Source organism: Taeniopygia guttata, chromosome 30 (assembly GCF_048771995.1).
Source record: "Taeniopygia guttata chromosome 30, bTaeGut7.mat, whole genome shotgun sequence".
NCBI lineage: Eukaryota > Metazoa > Chordata > Aves > Passeriformes > Estrildidae > Taeniopygia > Taeniopygia guttata.
The window spans coordinates 8,269,713-8,293,136 of NC_133055.1; the positions used below are offsets into that span (position 1 = coordinate 8,269,713).

Sequence of the window (23,424 nt, forward strand, 5' to 3'; positions counted from 1 at the left end):
AGGTGGATTGCTCTGTCACCTCAAAATTATTCAATCCCACTGGAAACCTCACAATCTTACCCCAAAATGGCTCAATCCCACCTCAAAATGGCTGGTTCCCACCTCAGTCCCATGCCAAAATTACTCAATTCCACAGCCTCTAGGGTGAGATGGGGTTGGAAGGAGATCGGGAGAAGTGAGATCTAAATTTGAGGTTGTGGGATTAAGATTGTGTGGGTCTGGGTGGTTGTGATTTATTTTGATAGTAAATAAAACTTCCAGAATTATTGATTTCTGTTCCATTCATTTTCTGTCAATTTTGGTTTGCTTTTCAGAGTGCCGCCTTCTCAGCTGATTTTGTTTGTGACCTCCTGCCCCAGACTAAAAAGCAAGATGTGTTCTATTTGCCATCTGTATGGCAGTTGTCCTGTGTTAAGTGGGCAGTTTTTCCTTATCTCTTCCACAATCAATCCTCCCTTAGGGGAGATATCTGCTGATAATGGGCTATTGAATGTCACTGCATGACTGATAAGAACTGTAACATCCCATTGTGAGATGCTCTGCCCAGAGGGAGGAGCCAAGCATTCCTACCTGCATCTAATCTTGAGATTCTGGCCCACCAACACAGCTTTTTCTGGGCTGGATTTCTCAGAGGAACAGCTGCCTCTTCCTCTTCAGAAGAAGACACCCTTTTCTACAGGATCACTTCTCCAGCGAATCACACCTGACACTCCTGGAGGACTGCAGCCACAATTCCAATTGGACTGTGGCCAACACCCTGTCCAACAGGGTGTCAGGTTGTATTCTGGCTCTCTCAGTGTTGTTTTTGTTCACTGAATTTTTCATATTTTCATTTTCTTTCCTAATAAAAAGCTGTTATTCCTGCTCCCATATTTTTACCTGAGAGCTACCCTTAATTTCAAATTTATAACTATTCAGAAGGAAAGAGTCTACATTTTTCCATTTCAGGAGAGTCTCCTGCCTCCCTTAGCAGACACCTGTCATTCCAAACCAAAACATCTCCTTTCTCTCCTGCCTTCTATTGCCTGCGCTGTTTCTCTCTCTGTGTCTCCCTTGACCCAGGGCAGCTCCCACCAAAGACCCTACCCTGATTTAATTCCCAATCCATGAGCTACGACAACCATGGGTGAAGTTAGGAAGGCTGGCAGTGAAATGTCACTGTAGGATCTTGCTCCACTTGGCTGTTGGCTCTTCCATAAGAGCTTTGCCTTCAAGGGCAGGAACATCTTTTCCTGGCTGGGAACTGGAATTCCAGCCCCTGGGAGTGTGTGCCATGGATCCCAGAGGGGCAATCCTGAGGCTCCCAGGGTGCTGCTCCTGCCGTGCCTCCCAAGGAGCTGTGCAGGGCAGGGGACAAGGTGCAGCAGCTGTGTTGGTGCTGCAGTGCCACAACAGCCCCTGGTTCCAGGAGTTTCCACACCACCAACAGCCGTTCCTGGGTTCCATGATGCCCTGCTGTGTCCCCATGGATATTTGGTGTCATGAAGTTCTTCAGTGTCACAATGGCCACCTCGCTCCATGAGCTTCCGCAGTGTCCAAATGGCCTCCTTGGATGGGCAGTGTCACCATGGACCATTGGCTCCATGCAGCCCCGCTGGGTCACCATGGACTCCTTGGTTCCATGAGGTTCTGGGTGTGTCTCCATGGTCTCCTTGGATCCACAGTGTCACAATGGACCACTGGATCCACGTGGCCCTGCTGTGTCACCATGGCCCCTTGGTTCCATGGGACCCCAGGGTCACAATTGACTCCTTGCTTCCACGTCACCCCCTCAGTGCCAAAATGGCCCCTTCGTTCCATGGGGGACACAAAAGATTTATAGAAACATTGAGCAAATCCTGCTTAACACACCTGGGAACACCTGTTTGCATTCCAGAGGGAGGTTAAAGGTGAGGATGGCACCAGCAGCTTCCATCTGAAACAGAGATCCAGGGAAAGGAGTGGGACAGAGATTTCAACTGGGAGTCTCAGAGAATTCTGCTTCCAGAGATCATTTCTGGTCACACTGTCCCTTGTAGAAAGGTGACACCATTCCAGGCAGCCTGTACTGAGCAGGTGGCTCCTGAGTGGGGTTTGTGGTTTAGGAAACCTGCTCAGGCTTTTCCATTCTTTCTTTCCCAAGAGGAAAACTTCTCCTGGGCCTGTGTGCAGGCAGAGCCCTGAGGAGAGCAGGTGGGACACGGTGCAATGGGCTGGGACATGGAGCTGCAGAGCTCAGGGACAAGGTTCTGCTGCAGGGCACAGGGATGTCAGTGCCAGGTGGGCGATTTCAGACATGGTGAGGCTGGGGGTGAGGAGCAGCTTGTCGAAACAGGGTCAGTCCTCAGGGGACTCATTCTTCTACATGCCCAGACCTCCTAAGGAGAACTTCAGTGTCAAGATCACCTGGGGAATGCTTCTATCAGCTCTTCTCTGAACTGGAAAATAAAAAAATACACATTTGATTGAAGGAAAAAAGGTCATGAGGTGCACTTGGAAATCTTCCTCCTTAATAGAACTCCAAACTGACTTCAATCAGCTGCACAAGCCCTGAAGAGATGAAAACAATTTAATGAAGACAAAGCACCCGTGAGGGCTTTCTGTATTTTGATGATCCCCACCATGGATTTGGGACTGAGTCCAGGACCCTCAGGCACTGAGAGAAGGGTGAAGAAGCTGCTCAAGGAGTCAGGAGCAAAACTCCAAGTCCCTTGGAGCATCACTGAGCCCCACTGAGGGCAGGGACTGCCAAAGGCTCCCCAGGGACTGGTGAGAGCAGATCCTTGAGGCCAGGATTGCAGGGAGCCAAGGCTCAGATCAGGGAACTGCAATGCTGAGCAAGGCCTGGGCTGGCTGGGGGAAGCAGAAAGGCCAAGCCCTGAGCCCAGCCTGGCACAGCAGGGCCTGTCCCTCACGGGTGGCTCGGGGCTGTTTGTGGGGCAGGGGGATGTGAGGGGCAGCAAAGACAAATGTCACAAACCTGCGTGACCCTGCAGATCCTCATGGAACCAAGGGGCCATTGTGACACTGTGCTGCCTCATGGAATCAAGGAGACCATTGTGAACTCAGAGACCCCAAGGAACCAAGGGTCCATGGTGACCTTGTGCAGCCACAGTGTCACAGAGGAGCCGCTGTGACACAGCGAGGGCACACGGAGCCCAGGGGCCATTGTGACACATCAGGGCTTTGTGGAACCATGAAGCCATTGTGACATTGCAAGGCCTCATGGAAGCACGGGGCCATTGTGACACTGCAGAAGCAAGGGGAACATTGTGACACTCCAGGGCCTGATGGAACCAAGGAGACCATTGTGACACTGTGGGGTCCATGGAACCAAGGGAACATGGAACAGGTCTGGCTGGCTGGGCCTCCTGGGGACTACCTGACAGGTCTGGCAGACCTTGGCATGTTGAGGGCTGCTTCTCATCTCCCCTGAAGCACTGGGGCTCTGGGCTTTCCTTCCTATGGGAGAGAACTGTCCTTCTCCTCCAGGGAACCAGGGCCAAAACTGGGATTTCTTCTCCAAATTTCCTTATGTAAAAGGATTGTTTCCAGATGAAATCTGCCAGGAGAGACAGGTCTGACTGCCTTGACCACCCAAGGGTCACCTCTTAACTGCCTTTGAAACGCTGGGACCGTGTGCTTTTCTTTCTTATGAGAAAATAACTTCCATCTCGACCAGGCACCCATGGCCAAAACTGAGGATCTGCCTCCAGAATTCCCTATATCCAAGCATAGCTCCCAGACAGAAGCTGCCAGGACTGACAAGACTGGCTGGCCTTGGCTTCCTGAGGGCTGGCATTCATGTGCCTCTGAAACACCGGGGCTCTGTGCTTTTCTTCCTAATGTAAATAATTCTTCCTATCCAGGAACCCACAGCCAAAACTGAGATTCCACCTCCAAAATGCCCTGTGTCCAAGGATAGCCCCTAGATGAAAGGTATCAGGAGAGTCAGGTCTGGCTGGCTTGGCCTCAGGGTGCCCACCTCTCATCTTCTTCCAGAACACTTGGACTTACACTTCTCTTTCCTATAGGAAAAAATCATTCATCCTGTCATGGCTCGAACTGGGATTCCACCTCCAAAACTCCGTACATCCGAGGATTAATGATTTGAGAAATGTTTTTTGTTGATTTAATGACCTATTAAACCTTTTCCCAAAGTTTCTCTTATCTTCTATGTTGCCAGAAAGGATGTTTTATTGTTTTGAGCTCCTGAGAATCTCTTGTTGGTATTTCTCCAGTGCATCCAACTCAGAGGACAGAACCAATTGTAATTCCTTTTAAATGTCCCATTGAGAGAGTTTTTTAGGGGATGGGGGTCAGGGCTTGTGTGTCCTGCTTGGCACAGCCCAGGCAGGGCTTTCACAGCCCCATTCCACACTCCATTTCCCAGCTGGAGCCGCTGGTGCCTCTGAGTTCTGCTGCCCCAGCCCCAGGGACCCTCTCCTTGTCTGCCCATTCCCCCAGGGTCTCTGGGCAGGGATGGCCTCAGTGGGGGCTGCTGACATCCTCAGCAACTTGGAGGCTGCTGCTCAATTTTACTGCTCCAGAGGCTTCTTCAGCCTTCAGCTCTTCAGTTCAGGAATTCAGTGCCCCAGGGCTCATTAACATTCAGAACACCTTAACAAGCCAAGCCCTGGGAATCATTTAAGTTTTCAAATCTCTTGTGGTTGATTACACTGTATTTAAAAGGACAGTGAGAAAATATTTCTTCAGGTCCTGTTTAGTTTTTTTTTTACTTGTAATAAATTGATGTGTGAAATCCCCACTGAATCCAAGTGCCTCCTCATGCAGTTGGAATAGATATGAAAATCAAGACCCTTTATGGCTCACAATCCATCAGACTCTGTCCCTGCCCCCACCCCACCATTTCCCCCATCCAAGCCCTGGCACTCAGAGCAGCTGAGGAATGGAGTCACATCCAGGGGCATCCCCAGAACTGGAGACTTTGGCCCGGCCATTTACATCTCTTTATTGCTGATCTGGACAAGGGGATAGAGGGCAGCCTCGGTCAGTTCCCAGGTGACACCAAGCTGGTGGGAGTGTGGCTGTGCTGGAGGGCAGGAAGCTCTGCAGAGGGCAGCAACAAATCTTCTACACTGGAATTAGGAAGGGCAGACTTTGGCCTTTTTAGGATTCTGATTTGGGGAGTACTGAATCAGGTACTGATATTTTAAACAAAAGCTGCCCTTAAAAAGGAAGGGGTTTAGGAAGGATGAACATATTTCAAGAAAGCTGTCTTAACGTGGAAGGAGCTGCCTATCCCAGTGTGGCAAAAGATGAGCGAGTGATGAAAATTACTGTCCTGGCTGCCCATACAGCTTTCCTGGGAACTCAGAGGAAAAAAGGAGTGGCAACACAGGAAGTGTTTTACAATGCCCTTAGGCTATGCAGAAAGACAATTAGAGAGGTGAAAGCTCAAATAGAACTTAACCTGTTGATTTCTGTAAAAAAAAAAAAAAGTTTTACATAAAATTTTGTAGCAAAGGCAGGGAGAAGGAGAATCTCTATTCTTTATTGGATGCAGTGGAGAATACAACTAAAGATAAAGGGGTCACAAGCTCAGCTCCTACACTGGGAACTAAAGATAAAGTAACTAAAGAGAAGGAAAAGGCTAAACGATTTTACACCTTGTTTGTCTCAATTTTCAACAAGTACACAGGTTGTCCTCAGTACAAGTGTTCTCCTGAGCTGGCAGATGGGACAGGGAGCAGAACAACCCCCTGTGATCCAGGAGGAAGCAGCTGGTGATGAGCTGAAGCACTCAGATTCTCACAGGTGCATGGGATGGAATCTAGCCTAGGGGGATGAGGGAGCTGGTGGATGAGCTCCCCAAGCTGCTCCCCATCATTTATCATCAGTCCTGGCTCACCAGGGAGGTCCCAGAGCACTGGAGGTGCCAGTGTGAGCCCATCCCCAAGAAGGGCTGGAAGGAGGAGCTGGGGAGCTCCAGGCCTGTCAGGCTGACCTCGGTGCCCAGCAAGGTTATGGAACAGATCACCTTGAGTGCCACCACAGGGCACCCACAGGATGGCTGAGGGATCCGAGCCAGCCAGCGTGGATTTCAGTATCTACACTGATGATCTGGATGAGGGGACTGAGTCCACCATCATCAAATTTGCAGATGACACCAAACTGGGTGTGAGTATGGATCTGCTGGAGGGTAGGAGGGCTCTACATGGAGACCTGGACAGGCTGGATCCAACAAGGTGAGGTTTTACAAGACCAAGTGACACTGCACTGAACCAGGAGGTCAGTGTTACTCTCTGGGGCTTCGTGAACAACAAAGACCACTATGACATGAGGGCACCTTGTATAACCAAGAGGCCATGGTGACAATGCAAGTACTTGTTGAATGAAGGAAGCAATTTTGGGAACGGAGTGCTCCTTGGGACCAAGAGGCCATTGTGACACCGTGGAACCAAGGAGAGCATTGCTGCACTGTGACACCTCCTGGAACCAAGGATCCACTGTGACACTGCAGGGCCCTGGGGGACCATGGTGACATTGTGACACTGCAGGGCACAAGGATCCAAGGGACTTTGTGATACCAAGGGGTCCCATGGAACCAAAGGGACATTGTGACACTGGGAGGCCTGATGGAATCATGGAGACCATTGTGACACTCTGGGGCTTCATGGAACCCTGGTGACACCAAGCTGGCTGGGAGGGTTGATCTGCTGGAGGGTAGGAGGGCTCTGCAGAGGTCCCAAATCCAACTAGGTGAGGTTTAACAAGTCCAAGTGTCAGGTCCTGCACTTTGGCCACAACAACCCCTGCAGTGCTACAGGCTGGGGACAGAGGGGCTGGACAGCAGCCAGGCAGAAAGGGACCTGCAGGGACTGATGGACAGCAGGCTGGACATGAGCCAGCCGTGTGCCCAGGTGGCCAAGAAGGCCAATGGCTCCTGGCCTGGATCAGGAATGGTGTGGCCAGCAGGAGCAGGGCAGTGATTCTTCCCCTGTGCTGGGCACTGGTTGGGCAGCACCTCGAGTGCTGTGTCCAGTTCTGGGCCCCCCAATTTAGGAAGGACATGGAGGGGCTGGAACATGTCCAGAGAAGGGCAACAAGGCTGGGGAGGGGTCTGGAGCACAAATCCTGTGAGGAGCGGATGAAGGAGCTGGGGTTGTTTATCTTGGAGAAGAGGAGGCTCAGGGGAGACAAGGCAGTGTCAGGGCACAGGTTGGACTTGATGATCTCCAAGGTCTTTTCCAACCTTGCTGATTGTGTGATTCTCTGAATCCACCCTTGGAGCAGTTGCAGGAGGAGCCCTGGGCCTCCTCTTCAGAAGCTCCAGCAGCCCAGGTCCCTCAGCTTCTCCTCACAGCCCCAAAGCCCATCCTGTCAGTCCTGCAGAGCCTCTGCAGCTCCTCCTCACTGCCCAGAACAGGGAGCCCCACAGCCAGACACAGCAGCCCAGATGTGCCCCCCTGGCCTGGGGTGTCTCTGGCAAGGGAGCAGTACCAGGCACTGCAGGAGCCTGCAGACAATTCCTGCAGCACTTGTGGGATGATCCTGCTCCCCAGGGGCCGTTCCCATGGTGCCAAGTCAGGAACTGCAATGGGGAGTGGGGCCAGAGAGGAAAGGGCAAACAGGGATGGGCTGTGTGCAGGGCAGGGAACAGGGGTGGGCAAGGGAAAGAAATCTGTAACAGGAAGAGTAAAGAAAGCAAAGATGAAGCCAAGGAAATGCTCAGGGCAGTTTGGGGGTGGCTGCCAGGCAGCCCTGGCTCTGAGCAGCAGCATCTGCAGTGGGACAGGAAACTCCCAGCTGATGGGAACAAACTTTCTGGCTGACTGCAGAGGCCAGGACAAAGCTGAGTGGTTTCCCTGGTGTCCCCCAGCCCTTCCTGGTCCCAGGGGCTGATGACATTTGTGCTCCCTCAGGTTCATGTCCCCACAGCACCAGCATGGGGGTGCTCCCGCCTGCTGTGTGCAATGCAAACAGGGGCTGCTGAGCCAGTGCTGCCGTGTCTGTGCCTGCAAGGATGTGGCACCTCTGTGAGCTGGGGGAGAGGCCAGGGCTGCAGAGGGGGGATGTTGTTGGCAGCTCCATGAGGACGCTCTGGGACGCTGCCCTGGGCTGTGCAGCGCACTGGGGATGGATCAGCCCCTGCTCTGCTGCTCCTTCCCGTCTCCCCCAGGGCCCTTGCAGAGCACCAGCCGTGCTGTTTGCCCCCAGCCTGCCCACGGCCAGCCTGGGGCTGCTCACAGGGGTTTTCTGTGCTGAGCATTGGCCTGGCCATGTTCTTGAGAGAGCCTGGGCAAGGAGCCTGGAGCCCCCAGGCCCTGGCCTGAGGCGTCAGCGCTGCCCCAGCAGTGCCCATGGCCTGTCCCTGCTGCAGCCCCGGCACTGCCACCCCCAGGACTGTGCCCGGCCCCGAGAGCACTCAGGCCCTGCAGCAACACCAGGGCCACCAGGGCAGCGGGGCAGGGCCACGGGAGCAGCACTGGCAGCACCAAGTGCTGCTGCTCCTGGGCACAGCTGCTGTGCCAGCACTGATCTGCCCCCGCTCTGCACACAGACATTGCTGCTGCAGCTCCAGAGAAGGCAAGAAAAGGGCATCTCTGCAGAAAACTGTGCTGGGACATCCTTTAGTTCCTTTAAAGCAACCGAGAGCGCAGCCCCTCATAGACACAGTCTGTGGCCACAGGGAAGGTGGAGAAAAAAAAAATGAGAAATGGCACAAACAATGACATTTCTTTGTGGAAAATATTTAAAAAACAAACAAAGAAAAATCATCTCCAAAATGAAACCAAGAAGAAGTTTCAAAGATTACTTTTATTAAAAGTGATTGGCAGAAATTGGCCAGAAGTTTAATGTTCCTGGAAGCATCCAGTCGTCATTCTCCTCACTTCAGCCTTGAGCTCCTGGTTCCTCAGGCTGTAGATGAGGGGGTTCAGGGCTGGAGGCACCACCGAGTACAGAACTGACAGGGCCACATCCAGGGATGGGGAGGACATCGAAGGGGGCTTCAAGTGAGCAAATATTACAGTGCTGACAAACAGTGAGACCACGGCCAGGTGAGGGAGGCAGGTGGAAAAGGCTTTGTGCCGTCCCTGCTCAGAGGGGATCCTCAGCACAGCCCTGAAGATCTGCACATAGGAGAAAACAATGAACACAAAACATCCAAATCCTAAACACACACTAAGAGCACTGAGCCCAAGTTCCCTGAGATAGGATTTGGAGCAGGAGAGTTTGAGGATCTGGGCGATTTCACAGAAGAACTGTCCCAGGGCATTGCCATGGCACAGGGGCAGGGAAAATGTATTGGCTGTGTGCAGCAGAGCATTGAGAAAGGCACTGGCCCAGGCAGCTGCTGCCATGTGGGCACAAGCTCTGCTGCCCAGGAGGGTCCCGTAGTGCAGGGGTTTGCAGATGGACACGTAGCGGTCCTAGCACATGATGGTCAGGATGGAAACCTCTGCTGAGATGAAGATGACAAAGAAAAAGAGCTGTGCAGCACATCCTGTGTAGGAGATGTTCCTGGTGTCCCAGAGGGAATTGTGCATGGCTTTGGGGACAGTGGTGCAGATGGAGCCCAGGTCGCTGAGGGCCAGGTTGAGCAGGAAGAAGAACATGGGCGTGTGCAGGTGGTGGCCGCAGGCTACGGCGCTGATGATGAGGCCGTTGCCCAGGAGGGCAGCCAGGGAGATGCCCAGGAAGAGGCAGAAGTGCAGGAGCTGCAGCTGCCGCGTGTCTGCCAGTGCCAGGAGGAGGAAGTGGCTGATGGAGCTGCTGTTGGACATTTGCTGTGGCTGCACATGGGCACCTGTTCATGGAGAAAGGACAGTGAAGAGATAGAGGAGATACCTGTAAGCAAAATCAAAGTCATTTCCCGTACACCCTGCCCTGGAACACACAGACATGGTTTAAGTGTTTTTGAGATCTAGGGTTTTCGTTTTTAAGCTTCCCCATATCTCTGATGGTGGTCTTGTATATCAGAAACCCTCAGCATTTCTTCTGAACTAAGGGAGAACAGATCAAGTTCTGTGGGGCAAAGTGATGAGAGGAGATTCAGGGGAGATGGTCTGACATTCTGACCTGTTTAGAATTTCTCTGGGCTTTAACCTTTCTCAGGTAGAGGGTGATCACCTTCCCACGCTTCCCCTAAAATTTCACCAGGTACAGCTGAGACAGATGGATCCACCACAGCCCAGCTCCACATTTGGAGCCAAGGACTCACCTTGCTCATTTCACCAACCCAGCAGCATTTTCAGTGTCAGAACACCTCTGCCTTTCCCCATCAATCCTATAACTCAGAGATGCTTTGGACAGGTTTGCACCCTGCATTGAAGCTCCCAGCTTGGACTGAAATCTCCGGGAGACTTCCAAGCGTCCTTCTGATGGCACTGGATGAAGGGACACACAGCTCCTTCCCTGGCTGCACTGCCAGCATTGCCCAGAGCCGGGCACTGGGGACAGCTGTGTCACCCTGAGCCAGCTGTGCCCCCTGCCAGAGCCCCCAGTGCCGGGCAGCTGCTCCCAGCCCTGTGCTCTGCAGAGGGAACTGGGCCCGGGGCTGCAGAGCTGCCCCACGGCTCTGCTGCAGCTCTGCCTGCACAGGAGGGGCTGCACGCCTTGGAGCCTCGGCCCTGAGGGCAGAGGCTTGGCTGGGGGACAGGAGGGAGGGGGCTTGTGCAGAGGGAGGGGCGGCACTGGAGGGGATCCTCTGGACATCTCTAAACTCTCCCTGCCACAGCATTTCTGGGTTTTGTTTTCTCTCCTTCCCTGATCTTCTCTCTGCTTCCTGGAGATTTTCCTCCTGCAGGTGTTTCCCTGTGCCTGATCTCTCTGTGCCAGCACTCCCAGACCCCAAATTTCTGTGCCCTCTCCTTGGCCTGACAGAACCCTCCCTGTTTGCAGGGCACTGGCTGAGGGCACGTTCTGTTTGCAGCTTTCAGCAAGGACAGCTCAGACTGAGCCTGATGGCTCCAGCAAAGGTGATGCTGCTGCTGTCCATGGGCAGAGTGGCTGAAAGCACATTAGGGATCTCTTGTGAACATATTGATCACTAAAATAACAGTTTGGATATCTCATGCACTTGTCAAAATTCATAAACCACCATTAATATTTACCCCCCTTCCCTGTCACTCTCCAATAATAGGAAACTGAATAAAAAGCCTTAGGAAATTTCCTCCTTTTTATCAAAATCATTGTCTTGGAAAAATTCTATGACTGATCAGAACCCCTCAGCATCTCAGAGCTTTATGAGCATTTCACCTGCCCTGCACCAGAAATACTCAGAGTTGTACTCACAGGGTCTGTGGGCATTGGGATGTTCCAGCTTTAGGAGATCACTCCAGGAGCTGCAGCTGCATTGTCCTGCAGCCAGAGGTTCCTGTGCCAAGGGCTGGCAGTGATTCTGCCCCAGGCACTTCTCAGCCCCTTCCCAGCCCTGACTGATTGAAGCTCTCTGTGCCTCTGTGCTGTGCCCGGGCTGGCTGCAGGCAGTGCCCCAGCCCTGCTGGGCTGGGAGAAGAGCTGCTCAGCAAGAGAAATGTGCTTTTGAAGCTCTGCTTGGTTACCAGGATCACCCTCTGTGCCAGGAGCCCGGCCCAGCTCAGCAGCACAGACACAGCACAAGGACTTTAATGACCCTCTGGGGCTTTGTGCTCAGGCCCTGAACATCAGGCCCTGAGAGGGAGCTGCAAAAACCTCTCCAGAACTCCAGGTCAGAATCCAACTCCAAAGTTTCTTGGACTTTTAATGGGTCCCACTGAGGGACACGACTGAGAAAGTGTCCCCAGGCCCCAGGCAGAGCAGAGAACTGGAGGCACTGATGACAGGTGGGGACAAAGAGAAGCCAAGTCTTGGTGCCCTGGGGCACAGCAGGGTCTGTGCCACCAAGGGCTGTGAGGAGACACCTTGTCCTGAGGCCCTGGGGCCTCCTGGCACAGCCCCAGCCAGGCTGGGCACTGTCACCCCCTGGTCCTGCCCTCAGCATCCCCCCCTAGCCCACATCCCAGTGGCCTCAAGGATCTGCTGGAAGGAGTCCCTGGGGAGCCTTGGTCAGGAATGGCCCTGGGGGCTCCTTCATGCTCCCAGGGACTGCAGGTTGTTCAAAGGACTTTGGCTTTAGCTTTGGCCTTGCAGTCTCTGAGAGGTTTCTGCAATCATGGCCTCCAATTATCTGCTGTAATTAGTCCCTGGAGAGACTTTGTCAGGAACAACACTCAGTGGGGCCCATTAATGCTTCAAGGTACTGCAGTTCTTTTAAGGTACTTGGTGTTTCCCTTTTGATCCAGACTCTGTGAGAGGTTTGTGCAATCATGGCCCCAATTATCTGCTTTAATGAGTCTCTTGAGAGCTTTGTACTGACACTCAGTGGGGCTCATTAATACTTTGAGATACTCAACTTTTGTAGGGTACTTTGGAATTTCCTTTCCCCACTGAGAGCTTTTTGTGCCATTTTGAGTCTCTGAGAGGTTTTTGTGCCATCCTGGCCTCCAATTCTCTCCTCCAAGGAGTCCATGAGGAGCCTGTGTTGGGGATGGACCTCAGTGGGTCCCATTAATGCTTTGAGACACTTGGGGTTTTTCCTATGTCTCTGACTCCTGGAAAGGTTTGTGCAATCTCCTCTCAGGCCCTGAGCTTCCAGGGCTCAGTTCCAAATGCACCACAGGGCTCATTAGGATCAACAAGTCCTGACAAACCATGGCTCTGCCTTGATTTCCCTCTGGTCTGGGGCAGTTCATCAGGAAGTTTCTGTAGTAGTTTTGGTTCATCATTTTGTGATTTCTCGGCCAATGCATCAATTAGCATGGTGGGTTCAGTGTTGGCTAATTACTAGTGCACTCACTAGAATATACTTACTCATTTCCTGCTGTGAGATAGGATTAGGAGAAAGGCAAAGTGGGATCAAAACTGTAAAAGAGTGTAGAGAAAAGTTTATTAACAGTAGCTAAAAGAAAGAGTAATAAGAATCAGAGCAAAACATTCAGACCACTTCCTCTCTCCGTATAACCTGACAATATAAAGAGACAAAACCTAAATTTTTCTGTCAGTTTTCCACCTCTAGAATAGTCTTTGTTCAGTTCACTTAGGGAGAGAATTCCTCCTGTTAATGTTATGGAGACTTCTCCACAAGACAACAGTTATCTCATGGCTTTTCATTCCACGTATAACAGCTGCCTGGAAAAATCTGCAATCGTGAAGTTCCTCTGAAATAGATTTTTGCAGTTCACTGAAGTTAACAAAATGAATTAAGCACTTATATTTTAGTTTGTACAGTTATGTTTTGAATTTCAGCCTTTTACTTAAGAAACATCTTCCACAGTACAAAGGGCATAAGAAAATGCAAATTTCTGAAGCTTATTACACAAAGAACAATGCCTAAGGATGCAAAGAATCCAGATAAAGAAGCTTCCCTGTCTCCAGGCCTATCAAGACTGACAGATGTACACAGATAAGCACCGAAGGACTGAAAGTGCATGTGCAGAGAGAATTCAAAAGTTCAATCATGAAGAAGACCACGATCTTCAGCCTCAAGAGACCACCAGAGACCCCCGCAGGACCACCATGGCAAACCACGCATGCCCAGAAGGGCCTAGACCTATTTAGCATGGAAGGCGAGGACAGGCGGGGCCAGGGGTTGAATATGCATGGGAAGGTTGTGTAATTATTGCATATGGAACACCTTTGTGAAGAAAAGTGTGGGTCAGAGTAAGGATCGGGGCACAAGTTTTTGGAGAGCTATCTCACTTGTGCTGGGCACTGGCAATACAAACCCACTACCCCAAGTTGTGGAGTCTATTTATTTATTCCACATATCACTTCAAAAGTATAGAATTGTGACGTTCAAAGGTAGAAATAAAATCTGCTGAAAGATAGCGTAAAAATGGAAAATAGAAACTACTGGGAAAAGCTTATGACTATGCATGAATCTGATCAGTAAATACCAGCAAGCCCAACAATCGGTGTGCAGTTGGAGGGGAAAACCCCCACCACTGTGCCCAGTGCTGTCTTTGCTCATACATTACACTAATAATTACTAAATAATAATAAGTAATTGAATTAATGCTTGATATATTGGCTGAGTCAAGCTTCCCATTTCTAACAGAAATTGTTATGAAAAAGTGACTCTTCTTCCAGACAAAGTCCACCAAGTCATTCCCTGCATTTCTCCTTTTCAGATTCTTTCAGCCATCCACTGAGGGGTCCAGCTTGTTCTGCTGCTTTCCATGAACTGATTGAACTCTTGATTTATACCATTGCATGAGATGTGGAAGCTTCTAAACTGAACACAGAAACAAACTCCCTCTGTCAGCCCATGTTCATGTTCTACCTCACTTTCAAGATGTCCATGGGGATGTTGGAATGATTATCACACAGCTCTCCATTTCTGGCTGCAGGCCCTGGAGATTCTTTCTCTGCATTCCCTGACAATTCCTGGCAGACTGTCATGGTTCTTAGGGTAGAACAATAACAATGAAAATCTCACCAATGGCACAACTGCCCAGCCCACAAGGAAAAGAAAGAACAAGTTGTAAAATTCTTCAAATATTTGTCCTACTGTGCTGCAAGAGTCTAGCTGTACACATGGTGTGGAAAGCCAAGAGAAGCTGCAGCTGGTGGCACATCTTGTGACAGAAGCTGCTCAAAGCTTCCTCATTCTCCAGCAAAGGTTCTTGGAAAGAGCAAACAGGACTGTGGAGAAGATTCTGGGAAAACTGAAACAGCTTTTAAGAAATGAAATTAAAATGGAACAAAACAATCTAAGATGTTTTTCTGTTTCCTTTTATGCTCCCCTTTTCCATCTTGCACTACTTTCCCATCCCATTAATCCAAATGGGTCTCGCTTCTAAGATCCATGACTCTAGACACTCTAAAATACCATGAGCTACACATGGTTTGCCTTACCCTGTGATTTTTTTTTTTTTTTTTTTTTTTTTTTTTAATCAGTGCTGGAGACTAAGTGCAGTGCTTGGGTCAGGTACAAATTCAGCGTTCAGGGAATGAGCTGCGATAGTGTTTGACCCTCAACAGGGACAATGCACAGCAGTGACCGAGGGGATTCCTGTGTCCCTGGGCAGGAGTCCAGACTCTGGGTCTGGGCTGAACAGGGCAAAGTTCCTGTGTTGGGACAGGCTCAGGGGCTGCCCCGGGGAGCGCGGGGCTGGGCGCGGGGGCGAGCGGGCAGCGGACACACGGACACGGGGACACACGGACACAGGGACACACGGACACAGGGACACGGACACGGGGACACGGACATGGGGACATGGACATGGGGACACACGAACACGGGGACACACAGACACGGGGACAGGGACACGGGGACACGGACACAGAGATTCAGCTGCAGTAGCAGCAGCGGCAGAGAAAGCAGCGAATTTCCCTCTCCCTCTCCCGCTGTCCCGGACCCTCTCCCGCTCTCCCTTTCCCGCTGTCCCCTCCTCTCCCGCTCTCCCTCTCCCGTTGTCCCCTCCTCTCCCACTCTCCCTCTCCCGCTGTCCCCTCCTCTCCCGCTCTCCCTCTCCCCCTGCCCGGCCGGGACATGCCCCCGGCCCGCCCCCGGCCCCGGACGGGGCTGCCCCGTCCCCGCCCCGCCCGTCCCGCCGCGGTCTCGCCTCCGCCCGGCTCTGGGCGTGCTGGCGGTGGCGCTGCTGGGCGGGCATCAGTGCCCGGGGCTGGGGCGGCATCGCCGCCCTTTGGCTCCGCCTGGCCCGAGCCCGGGCCCGGCCCCGGCTCCTCCCGGGCCCCGCGGAGGACACAGCGGCGCGGCCGCTGCCGCCTCCACTGCGGCTGCCCCGGCCCGAGCTCCGCCGCTCGGCAGCGCGGCCGCCGGCCCCGAGCCGCTGCTGTCCCGGGGCCGGCAGAGAACGCCTGGGGATGGCCGGCCCGGGGCGCTCGGGGGACGCTCGGGGTTCCTGTCCGAGGAGGAGGCGCGGTTGCTGCTCCGCAGGTGCTGGAGGCCGTGCGGCGCTGCACCAGCTGCGGGGTCCTGCACAGGGACATCAAACCAGGGAACATCCTGCTCGACCTGGCCACCAGGCAGCTGAAACTGATCGGCTTTGGCTGTGGCGCCTTCCTCCAAGACACAGCCTACACCCAGTTTGCAGGTGAGCCCTGCCAGGGGATGCTCCTGGGCATCTCATGGCCCAGCCGAGGTGCAGCACCGGGGCTTCCCCTATTGCAGCCGGGATGGGATTAATGCTGGAGCCAGGTTGATTTGGGTGGGGTGTGAGGGGGGCCAGCTCCCAGCCCTGCTGACAGCCTTCAGCACCCATTGTGCCCTGGGCTGGGGCTGGAGCTGGGGCAGCCAGCCCAACAAAAACCCCCATGGGGGTAGCAGAGAGGCGGGTCTGACCCCATGCCAGTTTGGTGTGCAGGTGAGGAAGGGCTTGGACTACTCTGCTTCCCTTGTTTACCTTGGCTTATTAACATTTATGGAGCCACGCTGGCAGGGAGAAGAGTGGGTTTCTCCACCACTGGGTGAGTTTTTCTTTTATGTGTCATGGTTGTGCCTTCCCAGGCTTTCTGCTGCCCTCTTCCAGCACCAGTGGCTTCTGTTCCAGCCCCAAGTCTGTACACAAGTCCCAGGTGCTGGCGAGAGGGCAGCGTTCACCCCGTGTGCCACTGGGGCAGCCCCCACATGCCCAGGGGTGCTGGGGCCAGGCTCTGGGAGCAGCAGCATCCCCCTGATGAGCTCTGTCTGTATTCCACAGGAACCCTGTCCTACAGCCCACCAGAGTGGATCCACCACCGACGCTACCACGGCGAGGCAGCGATGATCTGGTCCCTGGGCCTCCTGCTGTACCACCTGGTCATGGGGTAGCACCCGTTCAGGAGGGGCCAGGAGATCATCTGGGGGCGGATCTTGTTCCCACGAAGGCTCTCTCAAGGTGGATCCTCATCTCTGGCCACGGGGGAATACCAGGGCTGGGAAACAGCAGGAGCTCGTGAGCATCCCGCTCTGGCAGCTGCTGAGGAGGTGGCACATGTCCTGCTCTCCTGCTCTCCTCCAAACAGAGAATCCATGGGGAAGTTTAGGCCCAGCTCTGGGCACACCCAGCATGGTCTGGGCACGGGAACAGCGGGGCAACTTCTCCAACTGACAGGTGATTGCTGGTTTCTCTCCCCACAGTGCCAGGATGTCATTAAGAGGTGTTTGTCCATGCAGCCCTTGGACAGGCCATCCTTAGAAGAGCTTTTCCATGATCCCTGGGTTCAGGGTGTTCCTCTGCCCTAGAAGATGGGAGAGATCCACGTGCACAGTTCGATCCAGGGGCCTGGCAGGTAACAGCTCCACACATCTCTTGGCAATCAGTGGCAAAGCCAGCCAGACAGGTTTTGTCCTGCCTGTAGCTCTGAGCAGGGCTCAGCAGAGGGAACACGCAGCTCTTGGGCTGGAGCTGAGCTGGAGACCTGGTGTGGCAAGCACTGGTGGCCACCATCCCCCTGGTTTTGCTTGCCATGGTTCATGGATGGTTCGGGCCCTGGGCAGAACCCCGACAGCCTGGTCTGGCCCCAGGGAAGGAGAAGGAGTCCCTGGAGAAGCTGCACCAGGTGGGGCTGCTGCTGCTGGGGGCAGCGAGGGCAACATCAAGGATGACAACCTCTTGCTCCACCTGGTCTCCGGCAGGGTGAAGATGATGGACTTTGATTCTGGCACCTTCTCCAAAGCCAGGCTCCACAGCGAATTTGCAGATGGGTCCACATGCAGGGGATGCTCCCAGATTTGGGCATTGCACAGCCTGGCCGGGAACCAAAGGTTCCCCCTTTGCTGGGGCGGATGCAGCTGATCCTTCAGTCAGCTGCCAGGCTGCTTTTGGCAGGGCTGGGGGCATGGGCTGGGGTGGGTACGAAATGGGAGTGGGCTCCTGTCCCTGCCAACAGCCCCCAGCACCCACCGTGCCCCGGGTGGGGCTGGGCTGGGGCAGCCAGCCCGACACAAACAAACCCCCATGGTGGGAGCAGAGGTGGGACTGCAGAGCCTGTGCAGGGGCTGCTTTGCTTTGCAGGCAAGGAAGGGCTTGGGCTGCTCCACTGCCCTTGTTTGCTTTGGGATCACCATGGGGGCAGTGCAGGGGAAGGGAGAAAGCCTGGGCTTACCTCACCCATGGTGGGTTTTATCCTGGCATGCAGGGGTTGGGCCTTCCCCAAGCCTCTGACAGAGATAAGATTTTTGACCTTTTTTCTTATTTCCCTATTTGTCTGTAATCTATTTTCAATAATTTGTTGTTAGTTTTTATAGAGGAAGCGTTCCAGGTGGGGTCCAGTCTGGATCAGGAAGTGCGGGGCACCGCGGGCGGCTGGGACAAGGCGACAGGAGCCTTCAGCTGACGGGACTTTCTGGTTTCTCTCCTTGCAGCCGGGCTCTGGGGGTGCTGAGGCTGCTCTGGGCTCTGCCAGGGCTCTGCTGGGCTCTTCCCTGGGCACAGCTGGGCTGGCTCTGCCCTCACATTGCTCTGACAGCTTTGCATCAGACAAGCCTATTCTGAGCACAGTGCCTGAGCTTTCTGCTTTGGCAGGTGAGTGAGACTCCCCTGCAGGCCAGGAGATTGCAGCTGGGAACACACATCCAATTGGCAAGGACCAAAACTCTCCACAGCCCCAGCTGAAAGCCTGGATCTCTCCAAGATGTTTTGTCTTTTCTACTCTTCATTCCTTTTTGGCTGGAATTGTGCAATTGCACTTTCTTCCTCCCCTAGAAGTGCCACAAATAGACTGAACCTGCCAAGTGGGCCGTGTTCCCGAGGCAGTGCAGTCTGGAACTGATGGATGGAGAAGTGCCCTTCTGCACTTCCAAACCAGGCCAAAAAGCTGTAAGAGGGATTTTCTGTCTTTAAGAAACCCTTGACAGTTTCAACGGGAATGTGCAGCTCATTCACAGGGTGAGAAGGAAGGGTATCTTCTGAAGGGTTTGGGATTTAGCAGAGTTTAGATTCCCAGTCCTGCTTGGAGCTGGAACGGCACAAAGCAATTTCCTCCTGCTTCAACCACAATTTAAAATATCAATGTTGGAAACAAACCAAAAATTGATTTAAAAAGGCTGCTGAGGTCAGCAAGATGGATCCATGCCATTAGCACATTCACAAGTAAATAACTGAGTTCTCTTTTTTAAAAGACCAGTTACCTCTAAATCCAAAGCTAGATAAGTTTTTCACTACACACTTGGGTTTTGTATTTATCTTTCACATTTTATATAGTTTTTTATTACTTTTTCCTTTTTCCTTTAACTAGAAACATGTTCTATAAAAGGAGTGTCCTTTGCTCCTGGTTCCCGTGGGGAGCAGCTCCCTCCCCGCTGGCTGAGCTGCTCAGGCAGAGCCCGGCAGCTCCTGGCCCTGCAGGGCTGAGGCTTTTCCCCGTTGCTGGGCACAGACTGATGGAGCAGCACGGCTGAACATGGGGCACACAGAGGGACCAGCAGCAGCTGCCTTTGGCCACCTGAGGCTCCAAGGCCCAAACTCTGAGCAGGCAGGGCTGGAAGAGACTCGCAGGCTCCCTGCTGGCTCTGCTGCCCCACTTGTGCCCACCTGGGAGCCCCCAGTGCCAACAGGGACTTGAGATGGCAGCCCTGGGCTCCTGGAGGTTGTGCAAGGAACGGAGCTGGGGACTCCCTGTCCATGGAGAGCTTCCAGATGGAAACGGCTGCTGTGCCCAGGCAGATCCAAGGGCAGAGAAAGGAGGGTCTGGACCACGGGATCTGTGCCAGTCCCACAGTCCTGGGCAGCAGCCACCGAGCCCTGGGGGAGCAGAGGGCACAGCAAGAGGGACAAAACCAGGCAAGGTCAGAGATTGGAGAGAGCCAGACCTGGGAGCAGGAGCAGCTGCTCCATTGCACCCTTGGAGAAAGCTCTTGGCTGGTTCAAAGGGCTGAAAGGCATCAAGGGCAGAGAGGAGGCCACACCAAGCAATGCTCCTGTTTCCACAGCCTCCCCTCTCCGTGTTCCAGAAGGAATTGGATGAATTGTGTTCTTCCCTCTGAGTCCTCTCGTTCAGCACGAGCAGCTGAGCACCAGGAGCTGAAGGAGCTGAAGCCTCAGGCCTCAAGAGCTGAGCAAGAGGAGACTTTCTGAGCAAATGAATGCTGCTAACATGGACCTGGCTGAATGCAGCAGATGGAATCATGGAATCACAGAATTCTTTCTGTGGGGAAAGACCTCTGAGCTCATCCAGTCCAGCCGTTCAGTGTCGAGCCCAGCACTAAGCCACGTCCCTGAAGTGACAAGGCCTGGACAACAGCCCTGAGTGAGGCCTGAAGAGCAGGCCCTGAGCCAAAGGTGGCCTCGGGATGAACCTTCCAACCAAAGGTTATCTTTGTATCTGCTCATTAATGAAATATGCATGGTCATTAGCACTGTGGTAGATGTATCCACTCATTAGTGAAACATGTTGTCCCAGATTGAAAGGCAAGATGTATTCCATTTGCCATCTCTATGGCAGTTGTGCAGAGGGCAGATTTCCTTTTCTCTTTCACAACCAATTCTCCTTCTGGGGAGACATCTGCTGATAATGGGCTATTGAATGTCACTGCACGACTGATAAGAACTATAACATCCCGCTGGGAGATGCTCCGCCCAGAGGGAGGAGCCAAGCATTTCTACCTGGATATAATCTTGAGTTTCTGGAACACCAGCATGGCTTTTTCTGCACTGGATTTCCCAGAGGAACAGCTGCCTCTTCCACTGCCTCTTCAGAGGAAGACTACACCATTTTCTACATGATCACTGCTCCAACAGAACCACACCTGCCACTCCAGGGGGACTGCAACTACCATTCCAATTAGACTGCTACCAACACCCTGACCAAAAGGGTGTCAGGTTGTATTCTGACTCTGTCAGTGTTGTTTTGCATTACTGCATTGTTTATTATATCTTTTTCTTTTCTTCCCTAATAAAGAGCTGTAATTCCTGCTCCCGTATCTTTGCCGAAAAAGCCCCCATAATTTCAAATTTATAACAATTTGGAGGGAGGAGGTTACAGTTTCCATTTCAGGGGAGGCTCCTGCCTTCCTTAGCAGACCCCTGTCTTTCCAAACCAAGACAATTGCCATGGCAACCTCTGGCATCCCATTCCCAGGGTCATGGGATCCCAGAAGCACAGAAGTGGCTGAGCTGGGAGGGACCCATTAGGATCCTCGAGTCCAACTGCTGGCCCTGCACAGGACACCCCAATACTGCCAGCCTGGGCCTGGCAGTGCTGTCCAAACGCTGCAGGAGCTCAGAGAGCCCTGGAGCTGTGACCCTTCCCTGGGGAGCCTGGGCAGTGCCCCAGCAGCCTCTGGGCAAAAACCTTTCCCTGAGATCCAACCTCAGCCTGCCCCGACTCAGCTGCAGCTGCTCCCTGCACTCCTGTCCCTGGGCACCAGAGTGAAGAGGTTCCCTCAGCCCCAGCCAGGGACCCGCTCCCAAGGCTGTTGCCATGGCCACCAGGGCTGGCACCAGCTGGGATGTTCAGTTTCCACAGGCCGGGATTCAGGAATGGGATTTCCCAATTTCCTACTCTCGCTAAAACCCCGCTGGTGCTCGTTGCCCTCCCACCTTCCACTAAAGGAAAAAAATGGAAAGATCCCAGGCTGGGATAAGAACAATTTACTGGGAACAGCAATGAGATAAGGAACAAACAGGAATAGAAAAACTATTGACAACAGAAGGGATAAGAAAAACTATTTACAAGGGAAACTACATCACCATCAATTGTATCTTCCTGGCCACATGTCTCCTCCTGCCTGGAAAGGACACCCTTCTCAGAGACAGAGAGAGTCCCTTTCCTGCCCCTGGCAATGATCTGAGGTGGGAGTGAATGTAGTGACAGGGCCATAGCCAGACCCTCATGTTTTTCAATCCCACATCAGGTCATTGGCAGGGGCAGGAGAAGGTACAGGTGTCTTCCCAGCATGGGTCACAGGTAACAGGGATCACCAGGGCTCTTCCCAATGTGGGTTGTTCCATGGGGGATGAAACTGGAGCGGTGCACAAAGCTCCTCCTGCAGTTGGGGCACTCACAGGGCTTCCGTCACCGGTGGCTCCGTTGGTGTCGGGTCAAGTGAGAGCTCTGGGTGAAGCTCTTCCCACACTGGGGACACTCGTAGGGCCTCTCCCCAGTGTGGATGCGCCGGTGCCTTACAAGGGTGGAGTTTTGCTTGAACCCCTTCCCACAGTCAGAGCAGAGGAAGGGCCTCTCCTCAGTGTGGACCTGCTCATGCAGGAGGAGATTTGAGCTGCTCTGAAACCTCTTCCCACATGTGGGGCATATGTAGGGCCTCTCCTCAGTGTGGATGCGCCGGTGCCTGACAAGGTGGGAGTTTTGCTTGAAGCCCTTCCCGCATTCAGGGCAGCGGAAGGGCCTCTCATCTGTGTGAATCCGCTGATGTTCAAGGAGATGGGAGCCGGTGTGAAACCTCTTCTGACACTCAGGACACTCGTAGGGCCTCTCCCCAGTGTGGATGCGTTGGTGGATGATGAGGTGGGAGCTCCATCTGAAGCCCTTCCCACACTCCCCACACTCGTAGGGGCATTCCCCGGTGTGGATCATCTGATGTCGTTTCAGACTTTTGCTATGCCTGAAGCTCTTCCCACACTCCAAGCACTTGTAGGGCTTCTCCCCATCATGATGCTGTTCAGGGACCACCACCTCCAAGCTCTGGCTGAAGCTCTGCCCACCTTCCTGACCCAGAGTGGGCCTTTCCTCCTCAGAGCACCCTGGGCTGGGTTTCCAGCCCCTCCTTGTGTGGGATCTCCGGGGCTTTTCCTCCCTGTTGTATTCATGCGCTGTGGAGTTGCTAAAAACGGCCTCTTCCATGAGGTTGTGCTGCAGAGATGTGTCCTTCCTGGTCTCCATCCTCAGCTCCTGCTCTGGGGTAGGAAAGACTAGGAGGGGATGGGATTTGCCTCCGTGCCACAGGGAAGGGCAAGGAGATCCCCCCAGTGCATCCCCGTCAGCAGAGCGTCGGCAGCGGGGCTGTCCTGCAGCCGGGGGCCAGGCTGGGCTGGGAGATGGAGCAGGAGAGAGGGGGAAAGGGGCACTGACTTCCTCCTCACCTGCCTTGGTGTCCCAGTGCATCTTCCTCGCAGCCTCCTCCTCCATCTGGTAAATCTGGTATGGGAAATCCTGTTTTGGAAGGAAAACAAGGGATGAGCACAGTGAGTTTTGTACCGGTTTGAAGGCAAACCAGGGAGAAAGTCTAAGCCAGAATGACAATTGAGTAAGAAAATTAGAATCAAGGCAATGATACAGAAACACTGGCTTAACCTGAGAGAGTCAGGATATAACCTGACACCCCGATGGTCAGGGTGGTGGTAGCAGTCTGATGAAATGATGGCTGCAGTCCGGCTGGAGTGATGAATGTGATTCTGTCAAAGCAGTGATCCTGTAGAAGGGTCTGGTCTTCCTCTGAAGCTCCAGTGGTGGTTATGGAGCTCTTGTCCTCTGGGAATCCAGTAGGCAAGGTGGTCGTGGTGTTGCAAGGGTGAGATTATATCCAGGTAGGAATGC

At 53.3% G+C, this 23,424-nt stretch overlaps 1 protein-coding gene and 1 pseudogene across 1 annotated transcript in view; both read right to left on the reverse strand.

Annotated features, from left to right (window-relative positions):
- LOC140680874 (uncharacterized) overlaps nt 1-23,424 on the reverse strand; it is a 989,054-nt gene that overhangs the window by 582,208 nt on the left and 383,422 nt on the right. Inside the window, 1 exon segment of the mRNA XM_072919755.1 lies at nt 22,341-22,498. Within this exon segment, the coding sequence (XP_072775856.1) occupies nt 22,341-22,498 (158 nt within the window).
- LOC140680906 (olfactory receptor 14J1-like) lies at nt 8,742-9,728 on the reverse strand (annotated as a pseudogene).